Source organism: Barbus barbus (assembly GCF_936440315.1).
Source record: "Barbus barbus genome assembly, chromosome: 17".
NCBI classification, from domain to species: domain Eukaryota; kingdom Metazoa; phylum Chordata; class Actinopteri; order Cypriniformes; family Cyprinidae; genus Barbus; species Barbus barbus.
In genome coordinates this window covers 29837768-29859911 of record NC_136745.1, presented here as the reverse complement: position 1 = coordinate 29859911, position 22144 = coordinate 29837768, and the positions used below count along the sequence as shown (strand labels likewise).

Here is a 22144-nt window from a genome sequence, read left to right as displayed (position 1 = left end):
TCATATTGTCCGATCCTAACAAACCATACATCAATGGAAATATTATTTATTCAGATTTGAGATAATGTATAAATCTCAATTTTGAAATATTGACCCTTATGACTGGTTTTGTGGTCCAGGGTCACATTTAGTCTTGTTAGGATAAACAAAAACAAACACACACCGTTTTTTAAATTATTATTTTATATTTTAGTAATGTAAAATATCCCAAATAATTAAAATATAAATAATATAAAAGTGTAGAAATATTTATAAGACATATGAACAATTTGAGACTGTAAACTGTGGAATCAATGTTTTTATTTGACGTAATTTAATAAATACTAAATTTGTACGTCTTTTCTTATTAATACAACTCTTATCAGCATCTGTATTATAGAATTTAATTTTTATACATTTAAAAAATCTGTTTAATTGTAGTTTATCTGATTGTTAGAAATTCATTATTTTGAGTAATGATCGATATACAAAACAAGCCTGTTTAAATGATCATAACAATTACATGTAAAATATTCAAATAAAGTCTATAAGGATAATAATGCAGTCTGTTTACTAATATACCGGTAAGATAATCATTCAAACAAAACTCACTTGCTGCGTCCTAATTCGCCCTAAAAGTATGTTTTTGTGAAAAGTAGATAGTTTTGAGTATGAAGTCTGCTCATGTGTTTGCATTTAATAGTTAATGACCAAACGTATCATTATAAAAGTTCACAGTGTTGCTGCAGATGAAATATAACGGGGATAACATTAAATTAATATTTTTAAAACAGGTTAAACGTTGATTATTTATCACTTAAATCCCTTTCTCTACCTATCGCGCATATCCGCCATGTTTGTAGTTGTTAACACTTTTTTCTGCGTGTTTGTAGTTCTAATCGAATCCTAGTCCATGAGTGCGATATTAGCTATTAGAGCGTTCATCCGGGAATCTTCGGCATGCAGTATATGTAAAAAATAAATAAATGCCATGGCAACCAAGTTCGTTAAATTCCATAGTTACGGCTAGTCACTACTTATAATATTTCAGGAATATCTGTTGTAATGAATGATTTGACAGCAGCCTAATAACTTTTAACCGAAATGTTGTGGTAAATACGCTGTTTATAATATGAATATGTAATATCGGAGAGAGGTTATGTTAATAGTGTACGCCCTCGATGCTAGTCACAGAGCAGCGGATAACTTACTCCCGGAGTTTCTCTTCTGGAGATCTCTGGAGAAACAGAAGCTCAGGACACATTAACTCTATTATCAACTCCACTTTGAGGCATTAGAAGAATTTGTAGTATTTATCTTTTGTTTGAAACAGAATCCAGGAAATAACGCGCGGCTGACATTTGGAAATTATACAAAAAAAATGAAGTAAGTTGTTTAAATTGAATTAAATTCTCAGTACATGTAGTTTTATATTTAATAATAATAATAATAATGGCTGTAGGGACACAGTAGTTTAGGTTTATCTTGTAAATAGACTTTAGTAACACGTGGCGATTCAATGTTTTCATTGTTTCCGCGCGTTTCACTCATTTCTGTTTATTTATTATTTTTCTCCATAAACTGTAAATGCTCTCGTGTAGTGTTTTAAATGAGTTTGGGTGTGTTTTCCATGAGCTAACTCTGTTTTAGGGCTGTATTGTGGATGGATGTAGTTGTGGGCAGCATATGTCGCGGTCTTCAGCGTTATTTCAGCGGCTGAGGATCGAGTTTGTTTGTGTATTCTGTCGAGACTCATCGGGACACGCTAGTCTTTGTCCTCTCGGGGAGATGGGGAGCTAAACTCGCTGTTTTTGGTTCCGGAAGGGGTACACATGGCACACAACCATTGGATGGGAGCTTTAGGTTCAAAGTTGAAGTATATCTCACAATTCTGACTTTTCCCCTTAAAGTTCTCAGTTTACATCTCAATTCTGTGTTTTTTTTTTTTTTTTACAATTCTGTCTTTTCTTCTCAGAAATGTGAATTAGTGATGGAAAGTGTAATTCTTTCAAGAGATTCGTTCATGGCACAAAACCATTTCCCCTGTTTAGTGTCTCAGATCTTAGGAATATCTATTAATAGCAGAGAACACGTGGAGAAAGACCTGGATGATGCCTTTGTTTCTGCTAAAAGACGAATCATATGGAAGCCTGTTTACGCCACGGAATAAATAAAGAAGATAGTTTCGACTTGTCTCTCAATTCTGTTTTTTTTTTCCCCGCCAAGAAATAAAAGTAATTGCAACTTTTATTTTTATTATTTTTTACAATTCTGACTATTCTTCTCAGAGTTCACATCTGTCTATTCTGAGTTTATATCTCAATATTCTGACTCTTTTCTTAGCATTACTCAGATTTACTCAGTCTGTTCAGATTTTAAGTCTTTATTCCAGCCAAAAAGACTATGAATATGGAAGATATATAAGCATTTAAAAGATTAGATTCCTCACCAGATAAAGGCATGGAAAGAGTTGATTCGATTATTAGCGTACAGGATTCAGTATTTTTAATTCTTCACCAGAGCATGGTCACTATATTGAAGACGGGAATAAATGGTGACATCATGTTGCTTTATGGCGAGGGTCACTCGAGGTCAGGCACAGGTGGCACACTTAATATTTCAATCTCAAGACTTTTAAACCTGAACTTCATTATAAAACATTTTCTGCTTATAAGCTTTTATAGAAAGGTGTGTCTGCTCTTTCATATGTACACATAGGGTCACTGATAAAAATTCACTGGGCCCGGGGCCAAAGCAAGCATCTCTCAGGGGCCATCCTCTATGTCTCTGCTCATAGGGACTGATAAACAGACGTACGTTAGTGGCCCTCTTTAAACAAACACACTGAACGTCATTTGTTCCAGTCGAGTGACATGCAACTCAGTGGACGGAGCTGATAATAGTTACTTTTTAACTGCAACGTGTGAAATGTGGCTTGCAGACCTCTATGCCAAGCGTTTACAGTAGATGCCTGATGTTTTTACTAAACACAAGACACCAGAACCACCTTCATGTGTACCGTAAACAAAAACACACACGTGCGACTGATCACGACTCGGTCCTGAAAACTGAAAAACTGTGATCTTTAGAAATGCGGATGGATTTCCACCATTGTCAAACTTGCTTTTCTTCATTCTGGAGAATATGATGGTGCTCAATTATTCTGAGCATGTGCCTTAATAGACCGTGTGAGTTACAAAAAATCCATCCATAAGCCCAGCATTTGAGGACAAATGTCAAGTGGACTGTGTCTAATCGTATTAAACACCACACGCTGAATCAGTGTCCTGCTGAGATCCCTCTCTGCTTTCTATATATCTCTTGTATTGCCTGTGTCTCCCGCCCACACTCTTATATCTCTCTCTCTCTGTATTTATAGTGTGTGTGTGTGTGTGTGTGAGTGTTTGGGTTATCCCGGTTATAATGACCGATCGTTTTCAGTCATGTCATGGGATACGTTGACCCCGTTTACAAACAAAAACTTGGACGCATTTGGAGAAAAGTTATATTATCTCTAGAGACAGAGAATGCACATTTATCATGCCTTTCAGATGCAGGCCCTGATTTAACAACTAAACTAAGGGTTCACATTTGTGATACAACAAAGCACGTGTGATTGTGGTTTTTATTGTGAATGGTTTCGCAAATGCAAATCAGTTGGGCTCACCTGCTATTAAAGGAAGCTTTTGCGTGTGTTGGTTGTAGCAAATGTTAGGGAGTGTCTCTCTCTTACGTCTCGCATTAAATCCCCAGAGATTTTAAGAATGAAGATTTATGGGTGTCGGTTTTGAAGGCATTTATAATGTTAGAAAAGATTCCTATTTCATGTAAATGCTTCTTATAAAAGTTTCTATTAATCTGTGATTCCTAAAAATATCACGTATCATGGTTAAAACAAAAAAAAAACAATTTAAACATTAATAATAGTAAGAAATGTTTTTGAACCGCAAATTGGCATATTAGAATGATTTCAGAAAGATCATGTGACACTGAAGATTGTAGTAATGATGCTGAAAATGCAGCTTTGATCACAGGAATAAATTACATTTGACAATGTATTCACATAGAAAATCATATTTTTATTTATTTTTTTCAAATAAATGCAGTCTTGATTAGCAGAAAAGACTTCAAAAACATTTGAATAGAAAACTGCTGTTTTAAATTGTAGTCATTTCACATTTTAACTTTTTTTTTTTTTTTATCAAATAAATGCTGCCTTGGTGAGCTTGCAAGACGTTTTATTAAAAAAAATTAAATCTTACTGACCCCAACATTTTGAATGGTAGTGCATTAAAACTACAATAAAAATATAAATATAAGCATATGTATAAAAAAAAAAATCTTTAAAATGCAATCCTCAAATTGCATTAGTGAATTAGCTAAAGCAGCTAAATTGGTGTAAACTGAGTGCACTGGAGATAAATGGGACCAAAAGCAAAGAATTGGTCATTAGAAGCAATAAATCAGATTTTATTGAAGGGATAGAACCTCTGATTCTTGATGGACATCAAATAGAGGCGGTTGGAAGTTTTAAATATTTAGGAATGTTTATTGATAGTAAATTGACATTTGCTGGCAATGTGAAGTATGTTTTTAAAAAAGCAATGCAGAGATTACATCTTATTAGGAGGTTACAACATTTTGGAGTGAGTCAACATATTTTAGAGATGGTTTATAAGAATCTTGTTGAGATTGTTGTATGGCTTAACATGACCATGTGGTATGGACTATTGCCAGTTAAAGAAAAGCAAAAACTGGGTCGAGTAGTTAAAATTGCTAGTGCAATCGTAGGACAACCACAAAGACAATTGAATGAAATCTATCAAACAAGAGTCAAACAAAAAGCACAGGTCATTATTGAAGATTGGTCTCATCCCTTGAATATTACATTTCAGCTTTTACCATCAAAAAGACGTTTTAGGCAACCTCAAGTAAGGAAAAATGTGTACCAAATGTCATTTGTGCCAACTGCTGATTTGAAATACTGGGAACTAAGTGTGAGATGGGGGGATTGTGTTACTTTAAAAAAAAAAAAAAATTGTGTGAAGATGTTAAATGTATTTGTGTGGTGAAGCCAAAGACAAATTTCCACTTGTGGACAACAAAGTGACTAAACTAAATTGGGTTAAAAATGTAGTTTGCTAAGGCAGAATATTGCCTTCAGAAACTGTATATATTTTTAAATATGCCACTGTGTGTGACACTAATTTCTTCTCTGTCTGATGGAGGATGGCTCCGTCTCTGTTGCAGGCGTACAGCAGGCGCTGGTGGATGGCCGTCACAGCCGTGCTGGAGAATCTGTCGTGTTCGGCCGTGCTGTTGGGCTGGGGCTCTCTGCTCATCATGCTCAAAGGACAGGGCTTTTACTCGCACCTGTGCACAGGTAATCAGTCATAGAAATCAAGCAGATCACAAGCATCCTACCACAGGTCGCTAACTAGAGAAATGAACATTTAAGAAAACCTAGCCGGAGTTCCTGGGAAACTTGAACTGCGTGGAGACTTTAAAACTTAATAAAGTCTCTGTCTCTTGCTTTCACTGACCTTCTCTCTCTGTCTTTCTGTAGAAAACACGACTGTGGGTGTGAACGCTAGCGCACCAGAGGATTGGCTGAGTTGTGATGAACAGGAAGAAATGCTGAACTTGGGTTTCACCATTGGCTCATTCTTGCTCAGTGCTGCCACATTACCATTGGGTATATTAATGGACCGGTTTGGCCCCAGGCCTCTGCGCCTCGGTGGAAGGTGAAGACACACTAATGCCCCGAGTGCTTACTGTGTTTTAGATCACAGTGCCAACACTCCATCAGGAAGCAACACATTTTTTAAAAATGCACATGGAATCTCTGCATGACTTTGCATTTCAAACCACTGACTAATATGTGCATATAAGAGCACACTCACATTCAAGTATGTGTGCTTATTTAATAATCTTTCATGTTTTGTATTTTTTTTCTTAGTGCGTGTTTTGCGCTGTCTTGTGTGATGATGTCCATATCATCATATCAACCAGAAGGTGAGCAGCAAACAAAAATACACAAAGAATGTGCACGAGTCTTCAAATTACAGCAATAATTAATCAATCAATCAAGTCAATGATTGCTTGAGTTATTTTCAAAACATTTAACGTTAAAAATATTGGAAGTCAGTAGAGGCTATTTTAGTAATCACTTATTTAAACTGTATTTATCTGTATCTGAACGTGTTTAATGTTAACTGTATGCACCAAGGGTCTGAGAGTAATGCAATTTCAATTCTCTGTATGTATGTGCTGTACATGTGGAAGAATTGACAATAAAGCTGACTTGACTTGACTTGACTTATTAGGATTTCAATTAACTGAATGAAAAATAAAAAATTTCTGGAGGGTTTTTTTCCCCAGAAGGAATAATAAGGACCGTTTTTTGCTTGATTATTGCTCCATTTAAATATAGATCAGTGTTAATCAATATACTGACAGGGACAATTAATTAGCCATTATTTGACCAGTTTTGTGAATTAACATTAACAGGTCAATTTTAAAATGTACAGGCAGCAGAACATGCATTTTCTTTTCAAATATTAAAATGGCATTTTTATTCACATCTTGAATTCTAAGTACATTTTGTGTAAAATGATCATAAACATTCACAGTCATACCCAGATCAAATGTAGCATTTAGTAGCAAATGTAACATTTATATATATATGCTACTGTATACAGAAGACACACAAAATTTGATTTGTCATTTCAAAGTCATTGCCTCAGTTCTGAGTTGTTCAAGCACACATTTAGATTGTGTAATGATGGTTTGCGCCTTTTGTTCTAGTCCTCTCTGCACTCATTTTCTTGGCTCTTTCACTCAACGGCTTTGGAGGGATCTGTCTGACCTTCACATCTCTCACGGTAAGAAAAAAGAAAATGGTAGAGAAAGGAGCACATGGGGTCGCGGACACCTATGGTGACTTGCATGTTTTGTAGTGCAGCTGTCACATGATGTTTTTTGAAGTTTATTTTGTCCAGACAGGTGTATGGGTGTGTGTATTTATGTGTTTGGGGCAGGCAAATTATCGACACACATGACTAAAGGAGAAATTCAGTGCCCACCAATCAGAAGGCTAAACTGCCCACACGCCTTCTCTTACACCCTTGTCAACCTCCAGTTGAAATAGACAAGGGCACAGACGTTGTACCCACACTCATCAACAAACAGATTGTATATCTATATATATCAGCTGCCCTCAGATAGCCCACTGCTATCGTTCAGATGCCTTGCGCATACACATGGCTCATCTAGAGCAGCTCAGGTATGCATGCACACTGCCCTACACGTGACAACAAACACTGCTTTATTTCAGTGACATCCTGTTGTACACTTCTGAGAAAGGCACATGCTCTGTGTCTTTAACAATGAATTACTACCAGTATGGAGAAAATAGTAGCTGATATTACTCTGATCACTTTATTTACACTTTTTTGCGTTTTGATGTTATCTGAACTCAGCAAGCCAATGACCTCCATGACTTTGTGTTTTTTCCAGTTCCTCTAAATTAGTAAGGAACCTCAGTTCTCATAAGAAAGACCAATCACAAATGAGATCTCTTTAATCCCTTAACTATTTGTCCTAGTCAATGATATTAAGGTGGGACCAAATGGAAACGTTTGATTAATTCTCCTTCTCGGATGTTTCTTCTAAGCGAAAGGCATCACGAACCTCACACCTAGCAGTCTCACGCTGTGCTTAGATTTTCAAAAAATCCGAAGTCTGAAATCAGAGATTTTAATATGAACCTTAACATTTCTTATTAAATTCTTCCGAGTTCAAATTACCATTGGTGTACCTCAGGGTTCTGTGTTAGGCCTCTTCCTCTTTTCAGTATATATAATGTCGCTGCCATCTATCAACCATGCACATGAGTTTTCCTACCACTGCTGTGCCGTTGAGACACCACTTTACCTCTCAGGCTCATTCCATGTGATCTGAGCTATGCTATCCACAGTAATGTAGGTTTTATTGCTATATATGCCTACTTTGTCAATAATTATCTTTTTATGTACCTCTGTAATATGAACCTTAAATTTTTTTTTATCAGATTCTTCCAAGATCAAATTACCATAGGTGTACCTCAAGGTTTTGTGTTGGGTCCCTTCCTCTTTTCAGTATATATAACATCGCTGGCATCCAGGCACATGAGTTTTTCCTACCACTGCTGTGCCGATGACACAGTGCTTTAACTCTCATTCTGTATGATCTGAGCTATGCTATCTACAGTAATTTTAGAACTTTTGCCATATACTCCTACTTCGTCAGTAATTGTCTTTATGTCTATATATATTTTTATGAGCACATTTATGAAAAACATCTCAGATAAATTTGATACTTGCAATAGACATAACTTAACTCTCCTGAGCCGTGAACAGCATCTGTGAAATACATTGAGGGAAAAAATGATTTGATCCCCTTGCTGATTGGACGTTTGCCCACTGACAAAGAAATGATCAGTCTAGAATTTTAATGGTAGGTTTATTTGAACAGTGAGAGACAGAATAACAACAAAAAATATTTATTTCACTCATCAAAATGCAAATCAATTTATAACTTTTTTTAAATGCTTTTTTCTGGATTTTTTTGTTGTTCTGTCGCTCACTGTTCAAATAAACCTACCATTAAAATTATAAACTGATCATTTCTTTGTCAGTGGGCAAACGTACAAAATCAGCAGGGGATCAAATAATTTTTTCCCTCACTGTAAATAACATTGCTTTGTATACTGTACTGTAAGTTCAGTGTTAGGTTGAGGTTGTTATGCCATTCTGTGTTTGTGTGTGAAAAGCACAAGGAAGTACAAATGTGCATTTTCACAGAACTGTGTTCTTAACCTTCTCATTTCACACAGGGGAGTAAAACACACTCACACATCCCTGTAAGAGTCTGGAAAAACGAAGCACTGCTTGGAAATTCATGGAAAATGTGGAAAACAAATATGATGCATATGCACAATCCACAGCAGGACTTCCTGCTTACAGAAGCATAAATATTTCTCATGCAGCAATGTGTTCGTTTTACTCTTAATTAGTGATGTTTAAATCGGCATCACTATCACTGTTGCTCACACTTGTGGTTAGGCATGATGTTCACTTGACACTTGATTTGAGCCATTAAGCAAGCACCCAGATGCCTTAATAGTATCAAGGTGGTGAGTTTTTCCATGGATGCACACATTGTTTTTGTTCACTGCAAATGTAGGCTAAGCTGCATTTATGATTTTTCCATACTGATAACGATGTGTTTTCCTCTCTTCCTCTGATAGCTGCCAAACATGTTTGGAAGTCTGAGCTCCACTGTGCTGTCACTGATGATCGGCTCCTATGCTTCATCGGCTGTTACCTTCCCTGGAGTCAAGGTTTGCTTTTTTAGTGTGTGTGTGTAAATGGAGGATAAACCTGTTTGACGTGTACAGTATACTCGGAATTAAAGCCTCTGATGAAATGTTGCATCAGATTGAATGAAACTGAACTCGTCGCCTTAAACTGCTATAAAAGCAGTTAAGCTTAAGGTTTTGAGCTATGATTATGTACAATCAAATATAAATAAATTTTATTTAAAAGACGTCTGCTGTTATAGTGTTATATAACTGTTAGTCTAAAGTCTTTTCAGAATAATCTTTCATCAAAATTAAGATCATGTAAGTGATCTATATTAGACGTAGAATTCAGTGTCATTGCCAAGGCTGCATTTATTTTTCCAAAACACTGTAAAACCGTATAATTGTGAAATATAACAATTTAACCGGTTTTCTATTGTAATATTTTAAAACCTGATCTGCAGCTGTATTTTCAGCATCATTACTCCAGTCTTCAGTGTCACATGATCTTCAGAAATCATTCTAATATACTGATTTACTGCTCAACAAACATTTCTGATTATTATCAATGTTGAAAACAGTTGTGCTGCACAATATTTTTGTGGAAACTGTGATGCATTTTGTTTTTCAAGTTTTTTTGATGAATAGAAAGTTCAAAAGAACAGCATTTATTTGAAATGGGATCTTTTGTAACATTATAAATGTCTTTAATTTCACTTTTTTAATTTAATGCATCTTTGCTAAATAGACGTAATTTCTTTGGGGAAAAAAATAAATACTTACACACCCCAAGCTCCTTAATGATAGTGTACTGTACATGTTGACCTCTTTTAAAATGGGTAGTGTCACTGTGTCTGTATGACTGTAAAGAATGGATGCTATTAAGGCCATGATGTTCTTTGATATTTTGTCAAGCTGCACCCAGTATTACATACACTTTCTTCAGCTTCAGACATAAAACCATCAACCAGATGCTGCAGACAAGCGAAATGGAAAAACTCATCAATATTGCATCTCCTCTCTGTGTGTGTGTCTCTCTCTTCAGCTGATATATGATGCCGGGGTGTCATTTACTCTTATCATGTGGACGTGGGCCGGCCTGGCTTCTCTGGTCTTTCTCAACTGTTTCCTGAACTGGCCAGCAGAAGGGTTTCCTACACAAGAAGAGATGGAGATGTTAGTACAAGTCCTGTTAACCTATATAAAGATTACTCAAATACTCTGAAAACAAAAACATATACATTGTGTATATTTATCATGTGTGTGTGTGTGTATATATATATATATATATATATACATACAAGCACATGCATGTATATATTTAAGATAAATGTTACGTTTATATATTACATATATTTATATACAATATAAATGCATATACATGTAAATGTTTTCAAAATACTGTATGTTTGTGAATTTATATATACATGATAAATATACACAGTATATACATTTATTATGTAAACAACAACTTTTATTTTGGATGTTATTAATCGCGTTTAATTGTTTGACACCATTAGTTTTGATAATGTTACATTTATAATAAAATTAAAATATGTTTTGATATATTAGTCATTTATAATAAATGACTAAATGTAATGTTTTTTTTTTTTTATATGAAATATGGAATAAAACACTTACTTAAAAAAATGTAATATTATTTGTTTACCTGCATGTCATTTGTTGGTTATATTAGAAGGGAACATTTAAAAGATGAAAAAGAGGAATTGGGTAGAATCAATCATTTATTGCTCTTATGTGAATAATCTGGACTCACGTAATTAATAAAGTAACTGTAGCACTTAATTTTTGGAATCAGATAACATAAACCAGATTGCATGTAATCCTTTAATATAAAGACTGCAGGAAACAGTCTTGATTTCTAATGAATTATTCCTTATTTCTTCCTTCGCAACCATTTAGTAGGAAAAAGAGGCATTCAGATGAAAACCATAAATTATCGTCTGAAGAGGCGACGTGTGAAACCGAGAAACTGCCGGCTGTAGCTCAGGACACACAAGGTGAGACCCTTTGAGACGGAGTGATACATTTTGAGGCCGTTTGTTACGGTTGTGTGAATGTGAAGCTGATGAAGTGAAATATGATGCACGAACTCCTGGAAATCTCTTTCTCAGCTTCGGTCCCGTTCCGGCGCTCCGTGTTCTCTCCCATCTTTCTGTGGAGTCTGATCACTATGGGAATGACTCAGCTGAGAATCATCTTCTTTATGGGAGCCATGAACAAGATGTTGGAGTTCATGGTCATCCGCGGAGATGAGAAGCGTAAGACCAGCCACAAAACCCACACCATATCACTGCATTCATTAAAGCTGATTATAATGTGTTTCTGTCTTGTTTAGCCTCTATAGAACTGCTGCATGAGGCAAAGGAGAAAGGTGAGATTAACCTTTGTTAGTTTAATACAGTGTGTGCATAATTATTAGGCAAGTTGATCTTCTGATCATGTTTTTTCCCAAGCACATTTTACCATTTCCAAACCACATCAATCTTAATAATTACTATTAATTTTGTATTTAATAATTTATAAGTGATATATAATTTTCCATGAAGGCTGGAATTGAAAAAACTCCTTATATTCAGGTGTGCAGAATTATTAAGCAGGTTTTCTTTAACAAATAAAATGATAATACTAATTTTTTGTCCATCTCCTATCCTGAAAAGTCTGTCTTGCAGAGATTCCAGCCTTCGTGGACAATTATATATCACTCATAAATGATTAAATTAGTGCTGGGCAACGATTAATTGCATCCAAAATAAAAGTTTATATTTATTTTATATATTTATGTGTACTGTGTTTATTTATTATGTGTGTATATATAAATACACACACATACACTATATATTTAGAAAATATTTACATGTATATATTTATAATAAATAAACATAACATTTTTCTTAAATATATACATGCATGTGTGTGTATTCATATATGCATAATAAATAAACACAGTACACACTTATATATTATGTAAACAAACTTTTATTTTGGATGCGATTAATCACGATTAATCATTGCCCAGCACTAGATTAAATACAAAATTAATAGCAGTTATTAAGATTGATGTGGTTTGGAATTGGTCAAATATGACCCTGCAGCACAAAAGCAGTCATCAGTAACACAGGTATATTTGTAGCAATAGCCAACAATACATTGTATGGGTCAAAATTATACATTTCTCTTTTATGACAAAAATCATTAGGATATTAAGTAAAGATCATGTTCCATGAAGATATTTTGTAAATTTCTTACCGAAATATATCTAAACTTCATTGTTGATTAGTAATATGCATTGCTAAGAACTTCATTTGAACAACTTTAAAGGAGATTTTCTCAATATTTAGATTTTTTTGCTCCCTCAGATTCCAGATTTTCTAATAGTTGTATCTCAGACAAATATTGTCCGATCCTAACAAACCATACATCAATGGAAAGATTATTTATTCAGCTTTATTAAGATGTATAAATAAAAATAAAAAAGATCAGAATATCAACTTGCCTAATAATTATGCACGCACTGTAATTGTCATAAATGTAATTTTGAATGAAACCGAGAGCGTTTCAGGGCAATCTGAGCATGATAAATGCATTTATTTGACCTTCCAGTGAGCTTCTACTCGTCCGTCTTTGGCACGCTGCAGCTCTTGTGTCTGGTCACCTGTCCTCTGATCGGATACATCATGGACTGGAAGATGAAAGAGTGCGAGGTGGATCAGAAGACGGCGCAGGGAGAAAAAGAGTAAGACATTTAAGTTCTCCTGCTCTCAGTAATAACGTGACAAGGTAACACTTTATTTTAAGCGTCCTTGTTTCACATGTTACATGTGCTTACTATTATAATAACAATTAATTATGCATAATTACATGCAAGTAACCCTCACCATATGTGACCCTGGACCACAAAACCAGTCATAAGGGTCACATTTTTTGAAATTGAGATTTATACATCATAAGTAAGTAAGTTTTCCATTGATGTATGGTTTGTTAGGATCGGACAATATTTGGCTGAGATACAACTATTTGAAAATCTGGAATCTGAGGGTGCAAAAAAATCTAAATATTGAGAAAATCACCTTTAAAATTGTCCAAATGAAGTTCTTAGCAATGCATATTACTAATCAAAAATTATGTTTTGATATATTTACGGTAGGAAATTTACTAAATGTCTTCATGGAACATGATCTTTAATTAATATCCTAATGATTTTTGGCAAAAAAGAAAAATGTATAATTCTGACCCATATAATGTATTGTTGGCTATTGCTACAAATATACACCAGCGACTTAAGACTGGTTTTAAAAGTAAAGTAAAGTCGTGACGTATTGTCAAGTATGGTGACCCATACTCGAAATTGGTGCTCTGCGTTTAACCCATCCAAGTGCACACACACAGCAGTGAGTAGTGAACAAATCCACACACACACACACACACACACACACCGTGAACACACACCCGGAGCAGTGGGCAGCCATGCTGCAGCGCCCGGGGAGCAATTGGGGGTTCGGTGCCTTGCTCAAGGGCACCTCAGTCGTGGTATTGAGGGTGGAGAGAGCGCTGGACATTCCCTCCCCCCACCTACAATTCCTGCCGGCCGGGGGCTCGAACTCGCAACCTTTCGATTACTAGTCCGACTCTCTAACCATTAGGCCACGACTTCCCCCCTTTGTGCTCCAGGGTCACATCTAGTAAGTACATGTAGTTAATTAATATTACTCGGTACTTAAATATATAATTACACTATAACAATGACGCCTTAAAATAAAGTGACAAGCCATATTTTATACGTAGAAGCAAATGAACAAATTACAAACCCGATTCCAAAAAAGTTGGGACACTACAAATTACGAATAAAAAAGGAATGCAATAATTTACTCATAAACTTATATTTTATTCACAATATAATATAGATAACATATCAAATGTTGAAAGTGAGACATTTTGAAATGTCATGCCAATTATTGGTTCATTTTGGATTTCATGAGAGCTACACATTCCAAAAAAGTTGGGACAGGTAGCAATAAGAGGCCGGAAAAGTTAAATGTACATATAAGGAACAGCTGGAGGACCAATTTGCAACTTATTAGGTCAATTGGCAACATGATTGGGTATAAAAAGAGCCTCTCAGAGTGGCAGTGTCTCTCAGAAGTCAAGATGGCAAGAGGATCACCAATTCCCCCAATGCTGCGGCGAAAAATAGTGGAGCAATATCAGAAAGGAGTTTCTCAGAGAAGAATTGCAAAGAGTTTGAAGTTATCATCATCTACAGTGCATAATATCATCCAAAGATTCAGAGAATCTGGAACAATCTCTGTGCGTAAGGGTCAAGGTCGGAAAACCATACTGGATGCCCGTGATCTTAGGGCCCTTAGACGGCACTGCATCACATACAGGAATGCTACTGTAATGGAAATCACAACATGGGCTCAGGAATACTTCCAGAAAACATTGTCGGTGAACACAATTCACCATGCCATTCGCCGTTGCCGGCTAAAACTCTATAGGTCAAAAAAGAAGCCATATCTAAACATGATCCAGAAGCGCAGGCGTTTTCTCTGGGCAAGGCTTATTTAAAATGGACTGTGGCAAAGTGGAAAACTGTTCTGTGGTCAGACGAATCAAAATTTGAAGTTCTTTTTGGAAAATTGGGACGCCATGTCATCCGGACTAAAGAGGACAAGGACAACCCAAGTTGTTATCAGCGCTCAGTTCAGAAGCCTGCATCTCTGATGGTATGGGGTTGCATGAGTGCGTGTGGCATGGGCAGCTTACACATCTGGAAAGGCACCATCAATGCTGAAAGGAATATCCAAGTTCTAGAACAACATATGCTCCCATCCAGACGTTGTCTCTTTCAGGGAATACCTTGCATTTTCCAACATGACAATGCCAGACACATACTGCATCAATTACAACATCATGGCTGCGTAGAAGGAGGATCCGGGTACTGAAATGGCCAGCCTGCAGTCCAGATCTTTCACCCATAGAAAACATTTGGCGCATCATAAAGAGGAAGATGCGACAAAGAAGACCTAAGACAGTTGAGCAACTAGAAGCCTGTATTAGACAAGAATGGGACAACATTCCTATTCCTAAACTTGAGCAACTTGTCTCCTCAGTCCCCAGACGTTTGCAGACTGTTATAAAAAGAAGAGGGGATGCCACACAGTGGTAAACATGGCCTTGTCCCAACTTTTTTTAGATGTGTTGATGCCATGAAATTTAAAATAAACTTATTTTTCCCTTAAAATGATACATTTTCTCAGTTTAAACATTTTATATGTCATCTATGTTGTATTCTGAATAAAATATTGAAATTTGAAACTTCCACATCATTGCATTCTGTTTTTATTCACAATTTGTAAAGTGTCCCAACTTTTTTGGAATCGGGTTTGTATGTGCTGATGGTTGTGTAAAGTATTGTCTTTGACGTCTTGTCTCCAGAGTCGTTGCGGTGCCGAAGCGTGACAGAAAGATCCAGAAGCTGACCAACGCCATGAGAGCCTTCATCTTCACCAATGTGCTGCTCTTTCTGTTTGGGGTCCTCTCACTCGTAGACAACATGCCTCTACAGGTAACAACCCGATTAAACTCAGTCAAGTCACCTTTATTTCTATAGAGCTTTATATGATACAGATTGTGTCAAAGCAGCTTTACGGTGTTAAACCGGAAAATAATGTTTCGGTAATACAAACAAAATCCAATTCTTCTGTACAGCAGCTCTAAAAAGAGGACAAATGTAAACAGTCTATTTTATTAAGTCAGTTCATTGTTGATTCAGTTAGTTTAATAACTGTAAGGTTAATAAATTATGGAATGAGTTTAATTGATAAGCTGCACTGTAAACAGACTAAGCAGCTCATATTGTCAGGGGTTTGATTGATTTTCCTGTATTACTGCATATACACTACAGTTCAAAAGTTTTTGAAAGAAGACTTATGTTCAGCAAAATTATGTTTATATTAGTGCTGGGCAACAATTAATTGCGATTAATCGCATCCAAAATAAAAGTTTTTGTTTATACAATAAATGTGTGTGTACTATAAATATATATAAATGCACAAACATACAGCATACATTTAGAAAATATTTACATGTCTATATTTATATTATATATAAATATATTTAATATATAAACATAACAATTTTCTTAAATATATACATGCATGTTTGTGTATTTATATATATTCATAATAAATATACACAGTACACACACATTTATTGTATAAACAAAAACTTTTATTTTGAATGTGATTAATCGTTGCCCAGCACTAGTTTATATGATTATTATATCATACAGTAAAAAACAAAAACTGTGAAATATTATTATTACAATTTAAAGTAACTGTTTTCTATTTAAGTGAAATGTTTGTTCCTATGATGGCAAAACTGAAACCTTTATTAATGCTGAAAACTGATGTGCTGCGTAATATTGTTGTGAAAAGCATGAAACAGAAATAGAACGTTCAAAAGAACAGCATTTATTTGACAGAAATTCTACATGTCTTTACTGACACTTTTAATTAATTGAATCCATTCTTGCTTAATAAAGGCCTGTTCACACCAAGGATGATAACTATAACCATAAAGAGTCACACACAATTCTCACTACTAACTATGGCTTTTGCCACAAACTCCTAATTTGCTGATTATTAACAGTTCATAAAGTAGGTGGTAAGTTTAGGTAATGGGTTGGGTGAGTGATACTAATTACTACAGTAATACTGTAATTAATAATGCGCATGCTATTAAAAACTAGTTAATAGTGAAATTTGGTGAATAGGTGTTCATTTCTTTCTTTTAATAATTTTTCTGAGCCCTAACTTTGGCCAGAGTTTATTTGCATAAGAACTGTCTTAATTACAGTGGATGGGAATGTTCTCTTTGTCCAGATTGTGACGTTTATTTTGCACACTGTGGTACGAGGTTTCATTCACTCGTGTTGTGGAGGACTGTATGCTGCTGTGTGAGTACAAACACATACATTCAAGTATCTGTTTATTTTCTTCCACTAAACCTGTTATTCAATGGCACTGGCAAGTACAGGCTTATAAAATCAGATGTTATAAAACTGCACTTGACAGGATCAGGTTTGCCCTGTTTGTGTGTGAGGTAAAGCGCAGAGCATGTAACATTCAGACCCAGTAACATGGATTATATCACCCAGACAAATGACCATAATTCCCTAAAGAAATCACACACATACGCCTTTTAACCTGTCATTTTAATGCCACAGTGCTTCATTACAATCTCAGTATTAAGTGTGCAGACTTGATACAAACTAAATGTGGCCCTGCAGCACAAATCCAGTCATCAGTAGCACAGGTATATTTGTAGCAATAGACAAAAATACATTGTTTGGGTCAAAATTATCCATTTTTCTTTTATGCCAAAAATCATTAGGATATTAAGTAAACATCATGTTCCATATTTTGTAAATTTCCTACCGTAAATATATCAAAACGTAATTTTTGATTAGTAATATGCATTGCTAAGAACTTCATTTGGACAACTTTAAAGACGATTTTTTTCAATATTTAGATTTTTTTGCATCCCTCAGATTCCAGATTTTCAAATAGTTGTATCTCAGCCAAATATGGAAAGATTATTTATTCATCTTTCAGATGATGCATAAATCTCAATTTCCAAAAATGGACCCTAATGACTGATTTTGTGGTTCTTGGTCACAAATGTCTCTCTCTCACAGGTACCCGTCTAATCATTTTGGCACCCTCACCGGGCTGCAGTCTATGATCAGTGCAGTGGTGGCGCTGCTGCAGCAGCCTCTCTTCATGCTTATGTTGGGACCTCTGGATGGAGATGCTTACTGGGTAAGAAATGCACATTTTTATCTCTTGTACTGAAAAGATTAGTCAACATGAACAATTGTCGACATATTTGAATATTTGTTTGATCCAGAGGGCTGCGCATAACAAGAATGATGGAGCAGCATAAACACTAGGCTTGCTGCGGTAGACGGTGTTACACAGTGTTTGGTTGTACTCTCCTCTCAATAGTTCATATTTAAAGCTAGAACTCCTGAGCTTCCTAACTAGACAACATTTCAGGTATCGTGGATGCACTCCAGAAAGCAAGCGGCAAACTGATCTTCTAAGATGAATGCACTGTAAGATAACTAGAAATACTATTTAAAATGATACACAAGTCGAGATGCATGAGATTTTTTATTTTATTTTATTGAACTGATTGCATTTATTTGGTATAAAAAAGGCTGTAAAAATACTAATATTGTGAAATAATATAACAAATTAAAATAGCTGTTTTAATATTAATATTTAATATTAAAATGTAATTTATTCCTGTGATGCGCTCCAGTCTTCAGCGTCACATGATCCTTCAGAAATCATTCTAATATGCTGATTTATTCTTGTTGGATTTATTTTAAATAGTAAAGACAACTACATTGTTACAAAATATGTATGTCATTGCATCCTTGCTGAATAAAAGTATACATTTCTTTTTTTAAAATTAGACTCCAAACTTATCAAACAGTATCAATAAAATACTATAATAATACTATAGAGAACATGCTCGTGAAGATTGAAACCAAATGTGACCCTGGAGCACAAAACCAGTCATAAGGGTCATTTTTTTTTATTGTTAGGTTTGTTATGATAGGACAATATTTGGCAGATATATTTGAAAATCTGGAATCTGAGGGTGGAAAAAATCTAAATATTGAGAAAATCGTCTTTAAAGTTACTAATCAAAAATTAAGTTTTCAAAATATCTTCATGGAGCATGATCTTTACTTAATATCCTAATGATTTTTGGCATTAAAGAAAATTGATAATTTTGATCCAAACAATGTATTGTTGCTATTGCTCCAAACTGGTTTTGTGCTCCAGGGTCTCAAATATAGAAGCCGTGACACAGTTGATGCAGAGAGTGTCTTACTAAGTTTCAAGTAGGATGCTGTCTATGTAGGTTTCTGTTTATAGGTATTTTCAATGACTAATATAACTATCATGCAACTTAGATGTTTATTCTCTTTCAATCCCATCAGATCAACGTGGGGCTTCTGTTCCTCTCATTGGCCGGTTTCCTGTTGCCGGGGTATTTGTTCTACCTTCGCAGACAGCTTCTTCAGATGAAGGCCGCAGGAAAAGTGAACAGACACGCTCCTGTTGAGAATCAAGCTCTGACCAGCGGACTGAGCAACGGTCATGTCTCTCAGGAAGCCTAACTCAATAACCCAGCACCACAGGACTGTCACGGGACTCGTCACATTTCATCACGATTCAGCAAACCCTCCGTTTCTCACACCACCCTCACTTAAACACAGACATTGGGATGATGACTGAAAGCAGCTTCAGATCAGTATTGTCGTCACTGCAGTTGATTTTCTTTCTTAGTGTTTTTGTCTTGTTTTCTAATATAAATATCTACAAATTCTTGAATCAGGATGCGTTTACTGATGCATGACAAGTAAAATGACTATTTTGTCTTGTTTAAGCAAAAACTAACAAAATTTGGATATTTTCAGAAAACAAGACAAGTCAATTTACTTCAAGAATTTGTAGATATACTAGAAAACGACAAAAACACTGAGGAAAATCATTTTTTGCAGTGTAGTTCAATGATCAATGGACTCAGAATATGAGTATTTGTTTTGAAAATCTGGAAATCTACTTGGGAAACGAATGCAATATTGCAAACGAGAAATATTTATTGGACTGCACACACATTGGACTACCTCGGCTAATGTCTGTCTGTTCACCAAAGACTAAGAGCGATGATTGTTGTATAATAGCGTCTGTTTTTCTGTCTTTTGGAAACTGGAGAAACAATCAACAGGAGTATTTCAGCTGCCACCAAAGACACTGCTAATGGAGCTTTATTAACCTTCGGTTCACTACATTAAGTGTTATCCCAAAGATGAAACATTTCAGGCATGATTTTTATAAAGAAATAGAAATGAATTTTTGTGTGTATTCAGATTTTTCTGTGCATTTTAGTTTCATGGGCCCTGAAAGAGAAAGGTATTTTTGTATTTCTGTTATTGTGAAGCTTAAAGTCGATGTACTCTGTAAATAGCATGACATGTATTCATATGTGCTTTAATGTGCAGGGATGGGTTAGCTGGGTTTTGTAAAGGTCGGGAGAGGAACTGATGAGGTGCTTACAGCAGTCTCTCTTTCAGATGTCAATGTGTGTTTAATGTTTGTGTGAAACTAGTGCCTTATGTTATTATTGAGTGTTACGATTCAAATCTCACCATCAGAGAAATATGGGAAACCAAAGCCATACTTAGACATGGATGCATTGCAGTAAAGCCATATGAGACCAGAAGAGAATGTGTGAGAGGAAGAATGCATCCAGAGTGCAAGAATATCAGATTTGATGCACCAAAAACAATAAAATATGCTAATTGTTACTCTGAATTGTTCACTGGAGTCTTGATTGAGTTCACTTGAAGCACGCCGTCATCTGGTGGTGCCTACAATTAAACAAAAAACTAGCCAGATGGAGATTTTAGTATTTTTAATTCTCTATTATAGTATGTAATAAATAATATTTTAAATTGGCTTTTATTTTAGTTCAAGTTTCAGTATTTTTTTGTGCCTTTGTATTTCTGTTTAAGTTTATTTTTAGTAAATAAAGTTGTTTTATTTCAGTTAGTTGCCAGTATTTCTAATTTTCATTTGAGTTTTTCATCTAATATATATATATATATATATATATTGGCTTATTTCAGTCAAGGGAAAAGATTTTAACAACAGGTTTTATTCAAGTAAAAGTATTATTATTTTTTTTTTTAATAATTAATTACAAAACTGCCTCTATGTATATAGATATATTATATATATAGAGTCAAAAACGCATTTACACAATATAATATATTAGCATTTAAACAGGAATTACAAATAATGTTATATTCACTGTGAATAAAGAACCATGAATGAAATTATAAACAAAATTGAAACTGAATTCCCGCCGTCATAAAAAGGGTACAAGCGCTGTGTCTTTATACTAAATTACTAAAGCTGGAGCAGTTTATGGACAAACAATTATAATAAAAAATAAAAAAACTCAAGATAATTTTTGTTACGCTCAATTTTTGTAACCATTATTATAATTAATAAATGGATCTAAATGTTTGAAACTTGCTGTTTTCTCTATTCATGACAGGTCAGAAATAATGAGTGTGTAATAAATCATCCACTGAAAACCTGGCATCTTCACTCATTCATAAAGCAGATTCCAGACATAGTAAGCTGGAAACTGCAGTGAGCGGGGAACGCTGTCACTCTGGTCTAACCGCACATGCTGTGTGTTTGTTTAGTCTGTGTCACGAGGGAGCAGATTCTGTAGTAAAGTCGGTGCTTTTTCCAGCGTTTCCTATCAGCCTTGCACTTACTAAACTGATCCAGCAATCTCAACCATCAACAACACTGTCCCAGACCCTGTGACGAGGGGCCACAACTCACAAATGTTTCTCAGAATGGGCCCTGTTCATTTTTAGCATTATCATTAGTACTGGATATTTATTTATTTTGATCCCTGACAACAGTATGTTTATCTTTTTTTTTTTAATTCTCAGAAACAAAGGCACAAAAGCTATGGCACTCTTTCAAAATCTACTAAATTGCACCTTTTAAGTACTAAAATGTACCATTTAGGTACTAATGTGTAACTTTAAGGGACTAATATGCACCTTTTAGAGATAAATAAGGTGTAAAAGTGATACCAATCTAATGACAGCTTTTGCATATTTCCACACACAGGAACAGGGAATTATTTTCTAGAGCAATGCAATGCTATGCAACACTTTATTTTAAACAA

At 35.2% G+C, this 22144-nt stretch overlaps 1 protein-coding gene across 2 annotated transcripts; it reads left to right on the top strand.

Moving 5' to 3' along the window:
• The first annotated feature begins 913 nt into the window (after window positions 1-913).
• On the top strand, window positions 914-20978 carry LOC306883249 (large neutral amino acids transporter small subunit 3-like). Of its 2 annotated transcripts, none has more exons than XM_079438376.1 (15): window positions 914-1091; window positions 5208-5362; window positions 5546-5723; window positions 5939-5994; window positions 6787-6863; window positions 9269-9361; window positions 10368-10498; window positions 11246-11343; window positions 11458-11604; window positions 11682-11717; window positions 12947-13079; window positions 15782-15911; window positions 17230-17303; window positions 18045-18168; window positions 19365-20977. In XM_079438376.1, exons 1-15 carry the CDS (start codon window positions 1084-1086, stop codon window positions 19542-19544), a joined length of 1620 nt encoding a protein of 539 aa, XP_079294502.1. In that variant the 5' UTR covers window positions 914-1083; the 3' UTR covers window positions 19545-20977. The 2 variants fall into 2 exon arrangements, with proteins under 2 accessions (XP_079294502.1, XP_079294503.1); XM_079438377.1 differs by having other exon boundaries at window positions 915-1365; window positions 19365-20978.
• Window positions 20979-22144: the final 1166 nt, after the last annotated feature.

What these genes read in the sequence shown, in the direction of transcription:
- LOC306883249 (XM_079438376.1), top strand. An exon ending in TTACCTTCCCTGGAGTCAAG is followed by an intron (nt 9,362 to 10,367) that starts GTTTGCTTTTTT and finishes CTCTCTCTTCAG; the next exon opens with CTGATATATGATGCCGGGGT. An exon ending in GGAGGACTGTATGCTGCTGT is followed by an intron (nt 17,304 to 18,044) that starts GTGAGTACAAAC and finishes TCTCTCTCACAG; the next exon opens with GTACCCGTCTAATCATTTTG.